We start from the raw sequence: 17,254 nt of genomic DNA, 5'->3' as shown, positions 1-17,254 counted from the left end.
TCTTCCTTCTTCCTTCTTCATGACTACAATGTCTCTGGCCTTCCTCCACACCTATGGAAAATTTTTTCATTGTATCTTAGCAATGAATTACCAGATCTGGATTTGAATCTACATCTAGCACATGTACCTACATAATTAGTTTCTGTGATTATTTGATTGGTCTGATTCCCCCACCAGATTGGAGGCCATGATCTAGAAGTGGCCCTGCACCAGTATAGGGACATCATTCAGAAGTGCTAGGCAGCAGATCACCAGGAACCCTAATGACTCAGGACTGGACTGTCCTCTGAGGCCATAGGCTCCTCACTTTCATAAGCCGAAATTATTCAGAGGTGACCTCTATTGACTAAAGGAAGAAACTGCAGTTACCCTCCCACCCCACCCCCCTTCCTTCCAGTACAGGGAAATGACCAACATAATCCCTGCTATCTTCCAGGCATTTCACGTATATTATGCCATTTGTCCTTGGATTTATAATATTTGCATCTATAAGATGGGCACCATCACTCCTACTTCATAGTCGAGGAGAGTGGGGTTCGCAGAAGTGAACTAATTTCTGAGTTCCCACTGTAAAGAGGCACTGCTGAGATCCACCCCAGGCCTGTCTGAAGCCAAAGCCTTTGGTCTGTCCACCAGTCCCCTGCTATTCAAAGTGCAGTCCAAGGACGAAAGCATGGGCGAAGCTGGGAGCGTTAACAATGCAGACTGCAGGCCCCACTCCAGATCTACTGAATCAGAATTTGTATCCTAAGGAGATAAAAATTTTGTATGCACATTATTATTATTATTTTTGCTGTATGCGGGCCTCTCACTGTTGTGGCCTCTCCCGTTGCGGAGCACAGGCTCTGGACGCACAGGCTCAGCGGCCATGGCTCACAGGCCCAGCCGCTCCGCGGCATGTGGGATCCTCCCTGACTGGGGCACGAACCCGTGTCTCCTGCATCGGCAGGCGGACTCTCAAGCACTGCGCCACCAGGGAAGCCCTTGTATGCACATTAAAGATTGAGAAGTACCCTGGCTCCCAGGAAGTGCTAGAGGAACCTCTGCCTGTGTCCTCCTGAGGAGAAACTGAGTTTTCACATTTCTTCTGTAAACGCGGATTTCTGGTTATAAAGCACTTCTGTCATTTTTTTCATGTACTTTCATGACATTGGCTCTCCTTTATCCTGGGAGGTAAATAAGGTCAGTAATGATCAGTCCCATGTTAGAGATTCTGGAAACAGAAGCCCAGAGAGGGGAAGCGACTTGCCCAGAGCCACCAGCCAGCAGGCATCCCACCACTTGACATGGTTTGGATGGGACAGTAAGTCAAAGGTTTTAGGATCTGATGTTGGTGCCAGCATGAGGGCTGGAGGTTCCTGAGCTTGCCTTCCGGGGTCAGAAATCACCAGACGGAGAGAGCCCTCTGCTCACTTGTTCATTCACGCACGGCAGGAGGGCTCCAGTTTTACTCCCTGGGCACACTGTGTAACATCTCTCAGCTTTCACTTTTGTATAGAGTTCTCATGAAGACCGAATGTGAATGATGCAAGCTAAGTGCTGGCACAAAGTAAGAAATCAACAAGTGTTAGTTCATATTCATTCAATCATTTGTTCAACAACTATTGAACACTTGCTGTGTGCCAGGCACTGGCTAAGATAGCTGATGGACAAGGGAGATGCGACCCTGCTCCCGTGGAACTTACAGTCTAGCAGGGAGACAGACATTGATTAAGTGCTTACAAGTCTTGACTCGAATGGATGAATTTGGCTGTGCGTTTCCCTGTGGCCTAGATGTAACCTTTCCTTCCCTCTGTTCACTCAGAGAAAGTGAAACCAAACCTCAAGCTCTTGGCTCACTAGGCAGGTGTGAACCATGGCCCAAAGCTGTCCCACCTGTCTAGTCTTGCAACATGTTTCCTCCTTGGAGAGGGTTCCCACCTCCACCAGGAGGGAGGGATCTTTGCAAAATACCCGAACAGGGATGGGGAGTGCGGTAGAAGGTGAGAGGGTTGGACTTTATTCTGAGGACCAGGGGAGCCGTTGCAGACCATCTCAGAACGCTCTGCTGCTCTCCCACACCCAGGTAATGCTCCACCAACAATGGCCACTTTCCAGTTCTTCAAATGACCAAGTTCCTCCCATCACAGGGCATTTGCACATGCATTTCCCACAGCCTGGAAAGGTCTCCCCACCTCTCTTCACTTAGTTCATTCTGCTCATCACTCAGGGGCCAGCTCATATGTCAGTTCCTCCAGGAAACCTTCCTTGACTCCCCAGGGAAGTTTCAGACCCCCAAATATAACATTCTGTATTTTCCCTTCTTGGCATTTATCACAACTTGCATGTTTATATTTGTGATGACTTGCTAAGCATCAGTCTTCCCCAGTAGGCGGACAGCAGAGCTGGTGTGTTTTGCTGAATTATCTTCTCCCCAGCACTGAGCACAGTGACAGGCTCCATAACCAGGACAATAGGGCCTGCTCTCAACACCTGCCTCTGAAAGGACAAAGCGGGGGAGGGGGGATGCTCAGGGGTTTGAAGCTCACCTCAAAACTTGAGGTTAGGGAGGGACATACAACACAGAAGCTAATCTGAGGCTGCAGTGGTGCAGGGAAGACACGGGAAGGACTTGAACCGAGGTAGAGGCATCAGGACAGACCAAGGCGGAGTCCCAAGTCAGCGGGGAAAGTCTGATGGGATGTGGAAGGAGAGAGAAGAAGTAAGAACCACCTGCAGGTTCCCGGCTTGGGAAAGGGAGCGTGATGGGCCCATTCTCGAGGAAGGGGTCACAGACGGTGAGGCCAAACGGCCTTATCGCACCCCAACCCCTACTCCCACTCCAGCCCGTCTTCCTCCTGTCAGTGGCCTGGACTATCCCTGGCACCAGACACAGGCCATGCAGCTCAGCAGCACAAGTCCCTTTTTATTAACCATCCTCCCTGGTCTGAATGCGCACAAGTAGAAAAGAAACAGTAAAATGCCCTGGCAGAGAGGGCTGGGGAAGGTGCTCCTGAGGTTAGGCCAGATTCCAGCTCATTTTCCCCTTACATCCCCCCACCCCTCACTGAAATCCAACATTAGGAGGCAGTGCAGCCCTGCTGATGATGGGCCGGCCGTCCTCCTAACTGTATCCGGGGTGGGCACTGGCAGGGCCTGGTGCTGTGCAACAGGCTGAGAGAAAACGGCCACGGGGGTCTGGCCCCCAGGGAACATGTGGAAAGGCAGGTCACCCAGTCTGGGGGTCTGAGCAGAAGCCTATTTGGCCCCAACAAGGCTCTGCTTCTTCTGTCTCACTGTCCGAGGGCAGGGATCCCTCTCACCCTACCACTGCATTCAGAGGTTTTAGGCAGGAGGGGCCAGGGAGAACGCTCGGTGTTCCAGACAGAGGAAGCCTGATTCGGTGCCTAGGGTTGGCCTAAGTGAGTGGCCAAGGTGTTCAAAATATGAAAGGGGAAAATATCCTTCCTCACCCCGCCTGGGGCACAACGTAGGCGTGACCTCAGTGTGATCCACAGGCTGCCGAGGCCAGGCCTGGTAGACCTGTGGAGCTGAGGAAGTGGACGAGAGAGGGTTTGGTCCACCCCCACCCCCATACTCATGTGAACAGGAGAGACTGAGCTACATAGAAAAATAGGGTGGTGGTGAAGAGGTGATGGGGGACAGGAGCAGACAAGATCCAGACTGGAAGGGAAACTTTTGGGCTGGCGTGACTACACTCAGATGTTGCCCAGTCAGTGGCCACTCAGCTGCCTTTCTTGTCTCCAGGGTACCAGGCTGGGTTGGCAGGGAAGGGGGGACGTGCAGGGCAGGGAGAAGAGAAGCAGCCATTCAAAGTGAAGATGCCTGACAGGTTCACCTTGATCCTCACCAGCCCAGCCTGCATGGGAGTCCCAGCATGCTCCCTCACCCACCCTTGTGCCTCTGAAAAGAGGGACCCATCAGGGATCTGAGAGAGAAACCACACTCCCTGCCTTGGGGAAAGTTAAGGGAGGAGTACTCACAGCACCGTGGCACGGGACGGCCCCTGGCCCCTGGCTCAGAGCTGGGCTGGCACCGTTTGTAAACATTAGACTTGGTGATGTCTAGGGATGGAGGAGCAGAGGGATGCCTGGACCATCAGGTCTGGGTAAGAAGACAGGGTGAGGCCCCAAAAGGCTTGGGAAATGTCAACCAGCCATGGGCAAGAGGGCTCTCAGGCTCACCGCAGGCCCAGGAGGCAGTGGACAAGGCATCCATCTGCCTGCCTCGGCGCACCTGCATGATTTCAGTGCTACCTTTGGAACTTGCCGGAGGAAGCCACTGCTGGCTGGGCTGCCGACAGACTGGAGCAGGCACTGAGTCCCGGGGTAATGAGCACAGCCCCTACCCAGGGCAGGCTTCTCTGTGGAGGATGGCAGCCCTTGGTCCACACTCTTTCTCCAGAGGGAAGTCAGGCTGAGTTGTTCCTTTGGAGACCTACCGACTCTCTTCACCCATGGCTTCCATGGCTTCCAGGAGAAGTTGAGAGGTGGAAGAGGGGGGAAGGTTCTTCTGTGACACGAGACCTCCTCCTACCATCCATGGCACTGCCAGGATGCGGGGGCAGGAAGGGAGCTGGGTTTGAGCTGTCCAGGGGTGTGGGGCCTGATTTGACCCCAGAACTGTCCCTGGAAAAGGATGTCCAGATGTCATCCCACCAGTAGAGGGGAATGATGCCGGACTCAGGGTGGTCCTGAAGCTCTACGAGATGGGCTCCAGGGTCCAATGGAAAAGGCCAAGAATTCCCTGGGAGGCACTGGTTATGCCAGGAGATCCACAAAAATGGCATTGGCTGTGGTCTGGCCGAAGATGAAGGCTCCCAGGGTGACCAAGAGGACTCCGTAACTGACCATCGCCCACCAGCTGTAGAGCAGAGGGTGAGAGAGGGCCTGGTCAGTCGACCCACTTGTGACTTTGCCGACTTCCATATATATATTATATATCAGTTAATTACCCTAATTACTTATACCACTTCTCCTGTGGGTGGAGCACTTCCTACTTCTCAACGACTTTCATACAACGGTTTATGGGGCTGGGTGTATGATTGCTAGACCATGAGTAAAGAGGCCAAGACCTAATGGGATTAATTGACTGATCACAGCACACCAAGGGCAGGACCAGAATTAGAATGCATGTCTCATGGGACTTCCCTGGTGGTCCAGTGGCTAAGACTCTGAGCTCCCAATGCAGGGGGCCCGGATTCCATCCCTGATCAGGGAACTAGATCCCACATGCCACAACTAAGAGTTCGCATGCTGCAACTAAAGACCCCCGTGTGCCACAAATAAAGATCCTGCATGCCACAACTAAAAGATCCCACGTGCTGCAACTAAGACCTGGCACAGCCAAATAAATAAATAAATATTTTAAAAAAAGAATGCATATCTCCTGATGGAAAGATGGTCAGGAAAAAGCAGGTCACATGGAGTGATCCATTTCATTAAACAAATAAATAAAACAGACATCTGCAAAGGTTATGTGTCAAAAATAGCTACAGGGTTATAACTGGAATTTTTTTTTTTTTTCCTTTTTTTGCCCACCTGGCTTGTGGGATCTTAATTCCCTGACCAGGGATTGAACCCATGCCCTCAGCAGTGAAAGCACAGAGTCCTAACCACTGGATCGCCAGGAAATTCCCTGGTTATATCTGGATATTAAAGGTGATTATTATTTTCTTAGACTTGTCTGTAGTTTTAAAGTTTTCTATAATCAATGAGTATTACTTGCACAATAATTTTTTTTAAAAGCATGCAACCTGGTCATAACTTCTCTACCATTCAGGGACATGCACATATTAAAAGAATGCAATGTTTTGCAAAATGTGGCCTATACACACAATGGAATATTATTCAGCCTTAAAAAGGCTGCTACAACATAGATGGACCTTGAGGACATTATGCTAAGTGAAAGAAGCCAGGTACAAAAAGATAAGTACTGTATAATTCCAGTTACATGAGGTACCTAGAAGAGTCAAATTCACACAGACAGAAAGTAGAATGGTGGCGGCATGGGTGAGGGGAGAGGGAATGGGGAATTACTGTTTAATGGGTACAGAATTTCAGTTTAGGATGATGAAAAAGTTCTGGAGGTAGATGGTGGGGATGGTTACACAAAAATATGAGTGAACTTAATATCACTGAACTGAACACTTTAAAATGGTAAAAATGGTTAATTTTTTTAAAATTTAGTGTTTTGTATCCATTAGACTAACAAATATTGAAAAGGCCGCTATATACAGTGCTGGCAGGGGTGTGGGGAACAGGGCACTTTCAGTCACTGCTTCTGGGACTCTGACTGGTACTGCCTTTTTGGAGGGTAATTTGAACCCGTGTGCCAGAGTAAAAATGAGCGTGCCTTATGATGGAGCAATTTCCTTCTAAGAATCGATGCTACTGAGATCCTCGAACAGCTGTGCCACGGTGTACATGCAGAAGTGTGTTGAAATTCAGGACACATTCAAACAGCAAAATATTCTACGGCCATGGAAAAAGGAAGCAGTAGATCTTCTTGTGTGGACATAGAATGATCTCCAAAATACATGGTTAAGTGAAAAAAGCAAGTAGCAGGGCTTCCCTGGTGGCACAGTGATTGGGAGTCCGCCTGCCGATGCAGGGGACGCAGGTTCGTGCCCCGGTCTGGGAGAATCCCACATGCCGCAGAGCACCTGGGCCCGTGAGCCATGGCCGCTGGGCCTGCGCGTCCGGAGCCTGTGCTCTGCAGCGGTGAGAGGTCCACGTACCGCAAAAAAAAAAAAAAAAAAAAAGCAAGTAGCAGAAAAGCATGTCTGGCATGAAACCATTTTTGAAAAAACCTAACCAGACACAAAACCCCATGTGTTTGTGTATACGCATGCATAGCTTTGTGTACACAGACACGTGCACACACAGAAACAGTCTACAAGGGCACAGGCTGTGCTGATCTCATGGAGCTCTCTCAGGAGAAGGGAGCGGTGGGGAGCGGGCTGTGGGGAAAGAGGGACTTCCACTTTTTTCTCTAAAATCCTCAGTAGGTGATGACTAGTAAGAACCTGCTGTATAAAAAAATAAATAAAAAAAAATTCAAAAAAAAATCCTCAGTAGTATTTGAAATGTTACAACTAACATGTTACACATTTTAAAAGAAGTATTTAAAAAAGTTTTTCAAAGTACACAAGTCTCCTGACTCCTATCCATTTAAAGGCCACGCCCCATCCAGTACCTCCCTGAGAGGACCACGGGACGGGCCCTGCTTTACCTGGCTGGCTTGACTTCCTCCATCTCAGAGAGTTTGGCTTGAATGAGGCACAGCCCTAGAAGAGAAGAGGTGGCCCTGAGAGCTTGGATGGGCACCCCCCCCACCCCCCGGCAGTCCAGCCTCCCCCTTTGCCAGCAGGCAGTGATGGTGGGTGGAGAAAGGCCTGTGTTTACTCCTCCACACATTCTGCCTCTGTCTCCCCTCTGCACCCAGCTGGAGACCTGGCATCTGGTCTCCCAGGAGGGGCCAGCACCTGCCAGGCACCCCTTGGGCTGCATGCAAGCCCCAGAGCTAAAGGGGCAGCACTGGGAGGTGACTCAGTGGTGTCTACATTGCAGGGCCCTTCCCAGTGCCCTTTTGAGCAGATGTGTCCCCCTTGTTTCAAGGGATTTCCAGGTGGCCTCCTAGAGAGAAGTAAGCTGGGTACAGGCAGAACTCATGACTGGGCAGATAGGACAGTTCCCCAGGGATCTGGTGGCAGACTGTGTCTGAAACTCAGGTCTCCCGACCCATGTCAGGGTGCCACCACCAGACCCTAATTACCCTGTCATGGGCTGACCCAGCCAGATCCCTGACAGTCGGGGAGTAACGGGTACCTGAATGAAGAGTTAAGAGTATAGGCTGTGGACCTAGACAGACTTGGGTTTGAGAAGGTTCTATTATTCTTTAGTTGAGTTTGTTAACCTCTAGGCAAGCTTGTGACCCTCTCTGATCCTCACACCTCCTCACCAGTAAAATGGAGATGACAACTACACCTTCTTTGCAGGAGATAACGTTTAAACATGCCAGAGCCTGAAGTGGGTGATCAATAAACGCTGGTGATAATCCTCCCCGGGAGGTGACGAGCTCAGGCCAGGAGGCCCTGGGAGAGAGTGCTGCGGGGATGCCAGGGGTCCACACCTGGGAAGACGAAGATGAAGCAGGCGGCCAGCCCTCCAATGACCGAGATGACCTTGCCGATGTCAGGGATGAAGAGCGCCAGCAGCAGGGTGAGCAGGAACCAGACCAGCGTCTGCAGTACTCGCCGCCGCCGTTCCCGCCCCACGTCCTCCTCCACCGGCATCCCCTGGTAGCGCAGCCACAGGCCTTCGACCACCGCCCTGCCCACACAGAGAGCGGCTCAGAGCCGCCCCTGCTAACAGCTCCCCACCTCCAGCCATGGAGCCAGACTCCTGACTGGGTGGATTGTAGGTAAGACTCTAACCCCTGGGCCTCAGTTTCCTCTTCTTTGAAATGGGCCTAGCAGCACTCTTCTCAGGGTTGCCGTGGGGACCGGACGGGATGGTGAATGTGAACGGCTTACTGCCTTGCCTGGCCCAGGACTAGCACAACCCATGGGAACATATACTACTAGTCTCCTGAAAAGGAAGGGTCTGGGGTACCCAGAAAGCAGGGTGTTCAGGAAAGGATCTGGACTAGAGGTTCTCAGAGGACTCACAGAATGTTCTGGTGACTCTGGGACAAAGGGGGCCCCCAAAGACCCGGCTGGGAGTACTTGCAGGGCCATGCGAGGCACTGACTCTTTCCTCTGGGCTTCCGGTTCTCCTTCTATAGAATGGATTCTACACAAGGCCCATGTTCAAAGGGCTTTCAGGGGCCCTGGTGAAAGGGAGCACCCCGGCGGTGTGGAAAGGGGACTCACCGCCCACAGAAGTGCAGGATGGGGTAGGAGGTCAGCACGCTCAGGATGATGAAGGCGCGGGCGACGGCCACAGCCATGTCCTCCGACGGGTAGGACAGGAGCACATCGGGGTCCACAGCAGCTCCAAAGGTCAGGAAGCCACAGATGCCTGAGGGCACGGACAAGAGGGCTGGGTCCAGGTGACCCTCGGAGGGTTAGGGCCATGGACCGTTCACCGCTGGGTCCAACAGCAGATGGGGAGATGACGAAGCAGCTCTGGAGGCTAAGAGTGAGGCTCAGAGGGGTGTTGAGGCTGGGATCAGAAGCCTCCCTCCCTGACTTCTCACATCTCCCACCCCCACACCGTCACCTTTCTGATCTTGAACTCACCCAGCAGTTCCTGTCTCAGAGCTTCTGCATTAACGTTCTGTCTGCCCATCTCCTCATCATTCAGGTCTCAGCTCCTCAGAGAATGCTTCCCCGCCCAGCCCATCCACAATAATCCCTGCGCCCAGGCACTCCCTCACACCACCCTGTTCTGTGTTCTTCAGAGCACTCCTCTCTCTTGGAACTTTTTTTTTTTTTTACTTGTTTATTGTCTGTCTCCCTCAACCAGAACACGAGCCCCAGGAGAATGGGACTCTGCCTATTTGCCACCCTTGTTCCTGGCTGTATCTTCAGACACTAGAACAGTGCTGGTCCTGAGAACCATCTGTGGAAGGAATCACAGGGCCATTCTTTGTGGTCTCCCAGTCCCGCTCCCTCACCCAAACCATTTCCTACACAACACCCAGAGCCATGTGTCCCCGAGCCACGCCCCTGCTGAAGCGCTTCCTCTCTGCCTCCCAACAGTCCTCAAGGATCTGGCTGTGTTCCCTGTCTGGCCGTGCTGCCCGCCACCCACCCTCAACTCGCTCCACTCCAGCTATGCAGACCTTCTTCCGTCCCAGCCTCAGGGACTTGGCGTTTTCTGGTTCCTCTGTCTGGAATGCTTTTCCCCCAGCTCTTCAGATTCTAGCTCCTTCTCATGATTCGGCCTTCCCCAATTGCCACCTCCTCAGAGAGGAGCCACCTGTGACCTACCCACCAAAGCCAACCCCACTCAGTCCCACTCACAGCTTTCTGTTTCCCTGTTACCATGGCACTCACCACTGTCTGGATTTCCTTACTGAATCCTGACTTGCTCCTGTAAGACTCTCTCTCCGACTAGATTGTCAATTCCATGAGGGCAGGACCGGGTCTATCTATCTCCATGGCATCGCCCATGCTGAGAAAGTTCCTGGGACTTACTAGGCACCCACTGAGAGCTGTTGAATACATCTTTCTCATTTGGGCAGGAGGAGGCCCAAGGTGGCCCAAGTTCAAGCCAGTGCCTACAGAAGTGTTTGTCGTGTTGGGAGTGCAGGGCTGTCCCCGGGAAATCCTGGGCCAGACGACTTGGGGACAAAGAGGGAAAGTGGGAGCCCTCTAAGCCCCGCCCGCGGAGGGAAGCACTCACCTGTGCCCATGTAGACAGCGAGGGCTATGACCATGGCGGCTGTCACCACCCCACCCCAGGTCTTCACCTCGGGCCGCCACATGCTGTTGAAGACGGGTACACTGCTCACGTGGCACTGTCAGGGTGAAGGGCAGGGTCATGGTGGGCAGTGACCTCACCCCCAAGGATAAGGGGCAAGTCCTGGGGCCCCCACTCCGTCCTTCCTTCCAGGACTCCCCCATCTTGCCTGTAACGTGGATTCCATCCCAGGATGGGGAGTGAGCTAAGGGGACAAAAGGGACCTTGCAACTAGCACCTGAAATCCGAAGCAGATGGTGGGCATGGCGTTGAACACGGCTATCCAGGAAGCTGGCCTGCGGACAAACACACAAGATGCTGCTGCCCGGGAACCCCTCAGAGTCATCAACCGCTGCCATGCTCTTACGCTTCATTCAGCCCCCCACGGCCTCCACCAGCCAGCATGCACACATTCAACCCACAGAAGTCTGGGGACTGGGAGAGGACACATCTCCACTTACAGGTCAGTAAACTAAGACTCTGGAAGGCCCTCCTGGGACCAAAATCCAGAATTTTTGGCTCTTGCACTTGGGCTTTTGCTTCTCTGATTTGTTCAAGAAAAAGGAAACTTTTTTTTTTAATTAAGAAAATTGATTCATCCTCACATGGAAGATACAGATATTACAGATAAGCACATGTTGAAACAGATGTGCAGTTCCACCTTGGCGGTTTCCATAACCTGAGGCCTAGTCTCACATTGGCTCATCTGTTGGACATTAGTGGCAAAGTCCCCCTCATCTCCGGCTGTCACTCTTCTCTCCAGTAAAAAGAGATCAGGACCTCTTGCCTCCTTCCTAAAATGACCAATGAGTCAAGCCCCAGTGAGCTAATAAGCCTTGGGAAGAGCATCTGTGTGGCTTTTTGATGCCTGACCCAGCACCTCCTGGGGCCCGAGTGGCAGCTTCTACCCCATGTGTCTCCCGGGGGCCCTCACCCACCTGTTCAGGATGTCCGCTGGGGTCATCTCTTTATCAGGCCAGATGTATTTGATGATAACGATGGCAGTGACATACCAGGTGCCCACGACGCTCAGGAAGCTGCCAGGAAGGATAGATTAAGCTTCCTCCTCCCTAGCCCCAGCTGCCTTTTCTCTCATTCCATCCCCAGGGACATCCACCCTTAACTTCAGTGACCACAAGGGTCTAATGAACCAACTGGGAGACTATCCCAAACAAAGACTCAAGAAATGCATGAGAAATAAGTTTCAGAGAAACAAGCCACATTTAGGAAGCCAAGAGGGGACCAGACTGACACTTGTGGCCACTGGGAAATGAGGTGGTTCAGCTCCATGGCTCAGAGACCACAGCAGGGGGCTGGGCTTCAAAGCACATCTGCTACTTCAATCAGAGCAGCCCAGACTTGGCGAGAGGTGCAAGCAGGGCCTTTGAGAAGTAGGAGATGCGGGAGGGTTGAAGGCACAAATACTGGGAAGTCAACATTAAAGGAAACCTTGGAGACACTGAGTGTGACCCCTTCAATAAAGGATCACAGGAAATAGCTTAGAATCCCACAGCTTTTCAGACTCTGAGCCAGGAAGCTAGTCCCTTCCCTTCATACCAAGCTGCATGGAAAATGCTGCCAGGCTGACAATCCCAAATGATCAAGAATCCCATCCTCCGTGGGAAAGACAAGGCCCAGGCTAAGAGACTGCCTTCACACATGATTATCACCCATCCCTTCTTTGACAAGGACATTTGGAACTGAATCTCTCACTGACACAAAGAGCCACTGTCTCCCTTGCTGCTGACACAAAAGGAAGGTCTTATGCCGGAACCCCTGCAAGCCCGGTCTACCCTGCCTTGCCCACTCTTGCTGCCCCAGGAGATGAGGTGTCACGGAGGAGAGGGGTTCCCCTGCAGCCCTTGGGTCTCCAGCTGCCTGTGGTCAGAGCTGCTGTCCAGCGCAGGCTGGGGTGGGGCCTCCGAACCTGGCATATTTCTGGAAGCCGATCTCCCTGGGGATGGAAAGGGGCAGGATGAAGAGGAAGGCAGTGAGGCTGATGGTGAACTTGCGGTCTGTGTACCAGGGGCTGCCGCCGGCCCCCTCAGGCTCCTTTGCCATCACAGCTATAACTGCACAGGGAGGAAGGAGGGAACGTGATGCCAGGCTACTGCAGGGTGTGGTCCTCCACCTCTGCTGGGACCTCCATCTGTCTAATGGGCCCAGCAGCCAGGAGGGAGGACTCCCAGATGAATGCCGGGCCCAGGCCAGGCCTTGGGCAGGTGTTCCATGCTCTTTCCCACCCACCGCATGACCCGCAGGGCTGGTGGGGGGGATGAGGTAGGTACTGAGGGGGGACCTCACTCTTGTCCTGCTGGTCCCCGATGATGATGAGGAAGGCGATGCAGGTCCCGAAGGTGTAGGTGGCAATGGCCACCTCACACAGCACGCCTGTCAGCTTGCCACAGACAGCCCACACCACCTCCTGGTAGGTCCTCTCATTGCTGGCCTGGGAGCAGTAGGCCAGGATGACGAGGCCACTGATGATGAAAACCAGCATGGCCTGTGGGTAGGGGCATAACAAGAGGGTGTGGGAAAGGCCTGGCAGCAAAGAGCAGCCTGGTCTTGCTCAGCATTTACTGGCCCAGTGCCCAATGCCCATCTGGCAAATTAGCCTTATCTTGCAGGGCAATTTTAATAGATTACTGGAGTTGAGATTTTCTTTAGAAACAAAAAGTTTTGAGGAAAATTTCAAACATACACAAAAGTAGACAGAATGGTATAATGGACCCCTATGTACCCATCACTCAAATTCAAAAATCATCAATTTACAGCCAATCTTGTTGCATCTATTCCCTCTCCCACTCTGGATTATTTTGAAGAAAATACGAGCTATCATATCATTTCATCAGTAAATATTTCAGCACGGCTCTAAGGTATGGGCCTGCTTTTTAAACGTAACCGTGAAATTATTAAATATGCATTCGATGTCCAAACTTCCCTGATAGCTGGGAAGGCTTTTGAAGCCTCATCTGGGCTCAAAGGAAAGAATGCTGGAATAGATTAGTAATGTCTGCCATGTGTGATGGAGCGGGGAGTGGTAGCATGTGTCTCCAACTGACCACTCCTGATCCAGAGCCTCCCTTTTGCTGTGAAGAGCCCAGACCCACCACTAGAACTGCACCTTTGCCCGCCGGGCCCGCTCACTCACCATCTGCAGCGTGATGCCAGCTGCCACTCCCCCGGCAGTGCTGAAGGCTGCTGGGAAGTTGAGCAGCCCTGCGCCCAGGCAGGCATTGACAACGATGAAGATGGCTCCAAGTGTGGAAGTGGTGCCTCTGCCCAGACCCCCAGGAGGGGCCTCCCCCTCAGTCTTGGGGGCTATGTCCACAGAGGGACTCTGCAGCAGACGGGCACGCTCCCCGGAGTCTGTGCTTAAGCCCCACTCGCCAAGGTCACTGTTGATGCTGACCTGGGCCATGGCCCTGGGAGTCCTGTTCCTGCAGGGCCTGTGGGTTCTGTCTCACGACCACATGCCCTGGGGAGCCGAGGGAACACCTTCAGCTGGAGGGTGCCACCAGCCTGTTTGGGGCTGTTATCCTAGGAGGCCTATGGGCTCTGGCTCTCCTCAACCTAGATGGGAAAGGCAGGTACTACTGTTATCCCAAGAGACACAGAAAGGTGAAACAACTTTCCCAAGATCAGATGGCTGAGATCCAAACCCAGGTGTGCCGCTGTGCAGAACACTGCATTGGGTGCCACAGTGTGATGGCAGAGACAGAAATGTGTCAGATGTAATTCCTGCCTGCTTCAGGCCTACAGACCTATCAGGTAAGTAAGACATAAACACAGAAGAGAGGGGTGCTGATATGTCAGCACTGGAGGCCATGCATCAGGCAGGAGTGTCACGGACATATCTTATCTCATTCATTCCTTAGGACAGTGGTCATAAGGTTCAGAGAGATCAGATCACTCATCCAGGGTCACATAGTAGCAAGTTGCAAAGCAGGATTTAGATCCAGATCTGTCTGGCTTCCTAATTTGTTTCTACACCACAGGGTCGCAAGAAAAATCCTCACCCAGAACTGTGGGTATTTCAATTACTTACAGCCCAGCATACCTCCCTCCAGAGTCTAAATTCTGTGGCGCTTTCAAAGCCCTTCAAAATTTAGGCCAATTCTTACTTTTCTCCCCACATGCCTGACCTAACCACTGCCCATCACAGGGACATCCCCTCCAATGCTCCCAGCACACTGGGGGGTTTAGAATGGCTAGCAAGGCCTCTTGGGTAGTCAGATGCTTGCCATTGCTCCTCCTGTGATGGTTGAACAAAGTTGGGAGCCTTAAACTCATTAGAGAGAAAAGGGGGAGTTTGGGTGCTCTCAGACATCTATCACCAAGCCTGCAACCAAGGGACACAGCTCCAGGGGAGATGTCTCCCTGCTGGCTCCAAGTCCAGAAAGATCAGTCAGCTTCCACAGGGCTTCCTGTTGTGCAACTTGCCACCCACCCAGCCAGCAACTCAGCAAAAAATCAAAGCAGTGAGCAGTGGAGGCAGTTTTGGTCTCCCAAGTTTCCAGCGTAGCTCCAGAGAGAGCCCTGCAAAGTTAGCGCTACTTGAGCGGTGAGACCTTGTCCTCCACCCTGCTCACATCCCAGACACAGAGGTCTCTGCACTGGTCTGAAATCTCTCAGCACCCCCTCCCTTCAAACTGCTCCATGGTCCCCAGCTTACCTGCTCTTTCCATCCCTCCGGCTTTGGTGGAGGGACAGCTGCTCCTTACACCTCCTTCTTCCCAAAGATCTGGGATCTGATTCTCCTCACTTCCCTCTCTGCCCCCAGTTTCTTCTTTCTCAAACTCTACCTAAAATTTGTCAGCAGAGAAAGAGTCAGCTGTTTCTGTGCGGGTCAGCAGAGTGAAGGGAACTGAGGTGCTCTAACTCACGGAGTGGAGCAGCAGCTCAGTTAGGGAAACAGGCCCACGGAGGGAAAGAGGCTAGACTAATGTCACAGCGGCTCGTCGGCAGAGCCAGAACTAGAACCCTGATGCCCACACGCTCAGGCCAGAGCTGTAACCACTGCAGTAGGCCCCTCAGATCCCAACCGGAGCAGGTTCCCAGGCCAGCCTGGGGCTGGATCCCAGAAATACGAGGGGTGGGCTGCACTGGAAGGTGGGCCAGGGCGCACCCAGGCAGGGGGGTGGGGGCGATCCTCAGGCCTGAAGCGAGGAGAGTGGGCTGCTGTGGGGTAAACTGGGGAGGGGCTCCGGCGCTCGATCCGGGCCTAGGACTGATTAGGTGGAGACTAGGTGGGGACAGGCCGGGCTAAGGCGCGGCAAGGGCCGGCCGACCGAAGGCGGGTGTGGGGCGGAGGACGCCGGGCTGCAGAGCCCTGCAGGGAGTGGGCAGGGCTCTGCCGCGGTGGCGGCCCTGGGGACCCAGGGACCTAACGTTTCCACCTCCATCAACCTGTACCTCCTTTCACTTACCTGCGGTGCTTCGATCCCGGGCCGGCTGCGGAGACACGTGAGCAGCGGTCACATGACCGCCGGGGCTGGGGCTGACCGCGGGGCACACTGGGAGCTGTAGTTTTCGGCAGGCGTTAGTCTTGGACACCAGCTCTCTAATCCTCAACCCAACCGCATTGCCCCAAACCAGCCTCGGCTTCCAGCCCGCCCGTGTTTAACCTGTTACTTTAGTCCTGGCCTCTTGGCCAAGCTGCACCTCCTGCCTCCTAGCAAGAGCATTAGGAGGTTTGGTGTCTTTGCCAGTACGGATATTGTGCGCCAGAGCTATTTGGCCTCATTATCCTCCTTTGTCTCCCTTCTTACGTTCGTACCCACAGCCAGTGACCCTGGACTTTTTCACTAGGGAGAGCGAGGGGTCATTTGTACCTCCTTGAGCTTTGGCTGGCCTGAGGATTGTTCATGGCTATAACCCCAGGGCCTAGATTCTACAACTGGGGATCTGAGGCATTGGTGTCACTCACATAAATAAATATTTGTTGAATGAAGGAATCGGTGTCCAGAGCCCTGGCTTCTGTTTGTGGCTGTGTGCCACTTGCAAGCTGTCACATAATCTTTGGCATTCCAATGTCTTCATCTATGTTATGTCCTCTCCATGCATCAAAGGTCCTTGCTGATGAGGTCCTGTGTACTGTTTACCCAGTTTCCCTCAATGGTGACATTTTGCAAAACTATCGTACAATATCACAACCAGGATACTGACATTGACACAATCGACTGATCACGTTCAGATTTCCTCAGTTATATTTATAGTCATTTTTTTGTCTGTATTTAGTTCTGTACAACTTAATCATGTGTAGGGTTTACACCACATTCAAGATTCTGAACATTTCCATCACCACAAGGATCACTCCTGTTACCCTTTTATAACCACACTCACCTCCCTCCAGCAAGGGCCCCCTTCTGTAACTCCTCGCAATCGCTAATCTGTTCTCCATTTCTAAAAGTTTGTCATTTCAAAGCATGTTATATAAATGGAATCATACAGTCTGCAACTTTTTAGGATTGGCTGTTTTTACTCAGCATAAGCATAATTGCCCAGAGACTCATGCAGCATGTATATGTTTTATTTATTACTGAGTAACAATATTCCATGGTATCTGCAGTTTGTGCAACTAATCACTTTTGAAGGACATCTGAGCTGTTGTAGGTTTTTAAAAACATAAATAACAGCTTTATTGAGACTTATGAATTTTACCAAAAAATTTATACTTTCAGTGCCCAATACAGTGGTTTTTAGTATATTCAGAGTTTTGCAATCATTGCCACTATCTAATATCAGAACATTGTTATCACTCCCCCCAAAACCCTGTAACCATTAGCAGGCACTCTCCATTCATCCCTCCCCCAGGCCCCTGGCAACCACTAATCTACTTTGTG

At 52.2% G+C, this 17,254-nt stretch overlaps 1 protein-coding gene and 1 long non-coding RNA gene across 2 annotated transcripts in view; one reads left to right on the top strand and one right to left on the bottom strand.

The window, feature by feature from the left end:
* Positions 1–8,085, top strand: part of LOC308606258 — a 34,605-nt gene extending 26,520 nt beyond the window's left edge. The window contains exon 3 of the long non-coding RNA XR_014013789.1: positions 8,000–8,085. This is a non-coding gene — a long non-coding RNA (uncharacterized lncRNA). The remainder of the gene's footprint in view (positions 1–7,999) is intronic.
* On the bottom strand, positions 4,634–16,690 carry SLC38A7 (solute carrier family 38 member 7). The gene is given in 12 exon segments (XM_081216884.1): positions 4,634–4,863; positions 7,234–7,288; positions 8,134–8,333; positions 8,876–9,023; positions 10,353–10,467; positions 10,648–10,705; positions 11,348–11,446; positions 12,337–12,692; positions 12,694–12,912; positions 13,561–13,982; positions 15,085–15,214; positions 15,839–16,690. Coding segments are annotated over 10 exon segments (1,623 nt in total). The 5' UTR covers positions 13,831–13,982; positions 15,085–15,214; positions 15,839–16,690; the 3' UTR covers positions 4,634–4,760.
* Positions 16,691–17,254: the final 564 nt, after the last annotated feature.

The sequence above is a fragment of the Mesoplodon bidens genome (genome assembly GCF_964165515.1).
Source record: "Mesoplodon bidens genome assembly, chromosome: 18".
NCBI classification, from domain to species: Eukaryota; Metazoa; Chordata; class Mammalia; order Artiodactyla; family Ziphiidae; genus Mesoplodon; species Mesoplodon bidens.
This window is presented reverse-complemented; position numbering and strand designations above follow the sequence as displayed.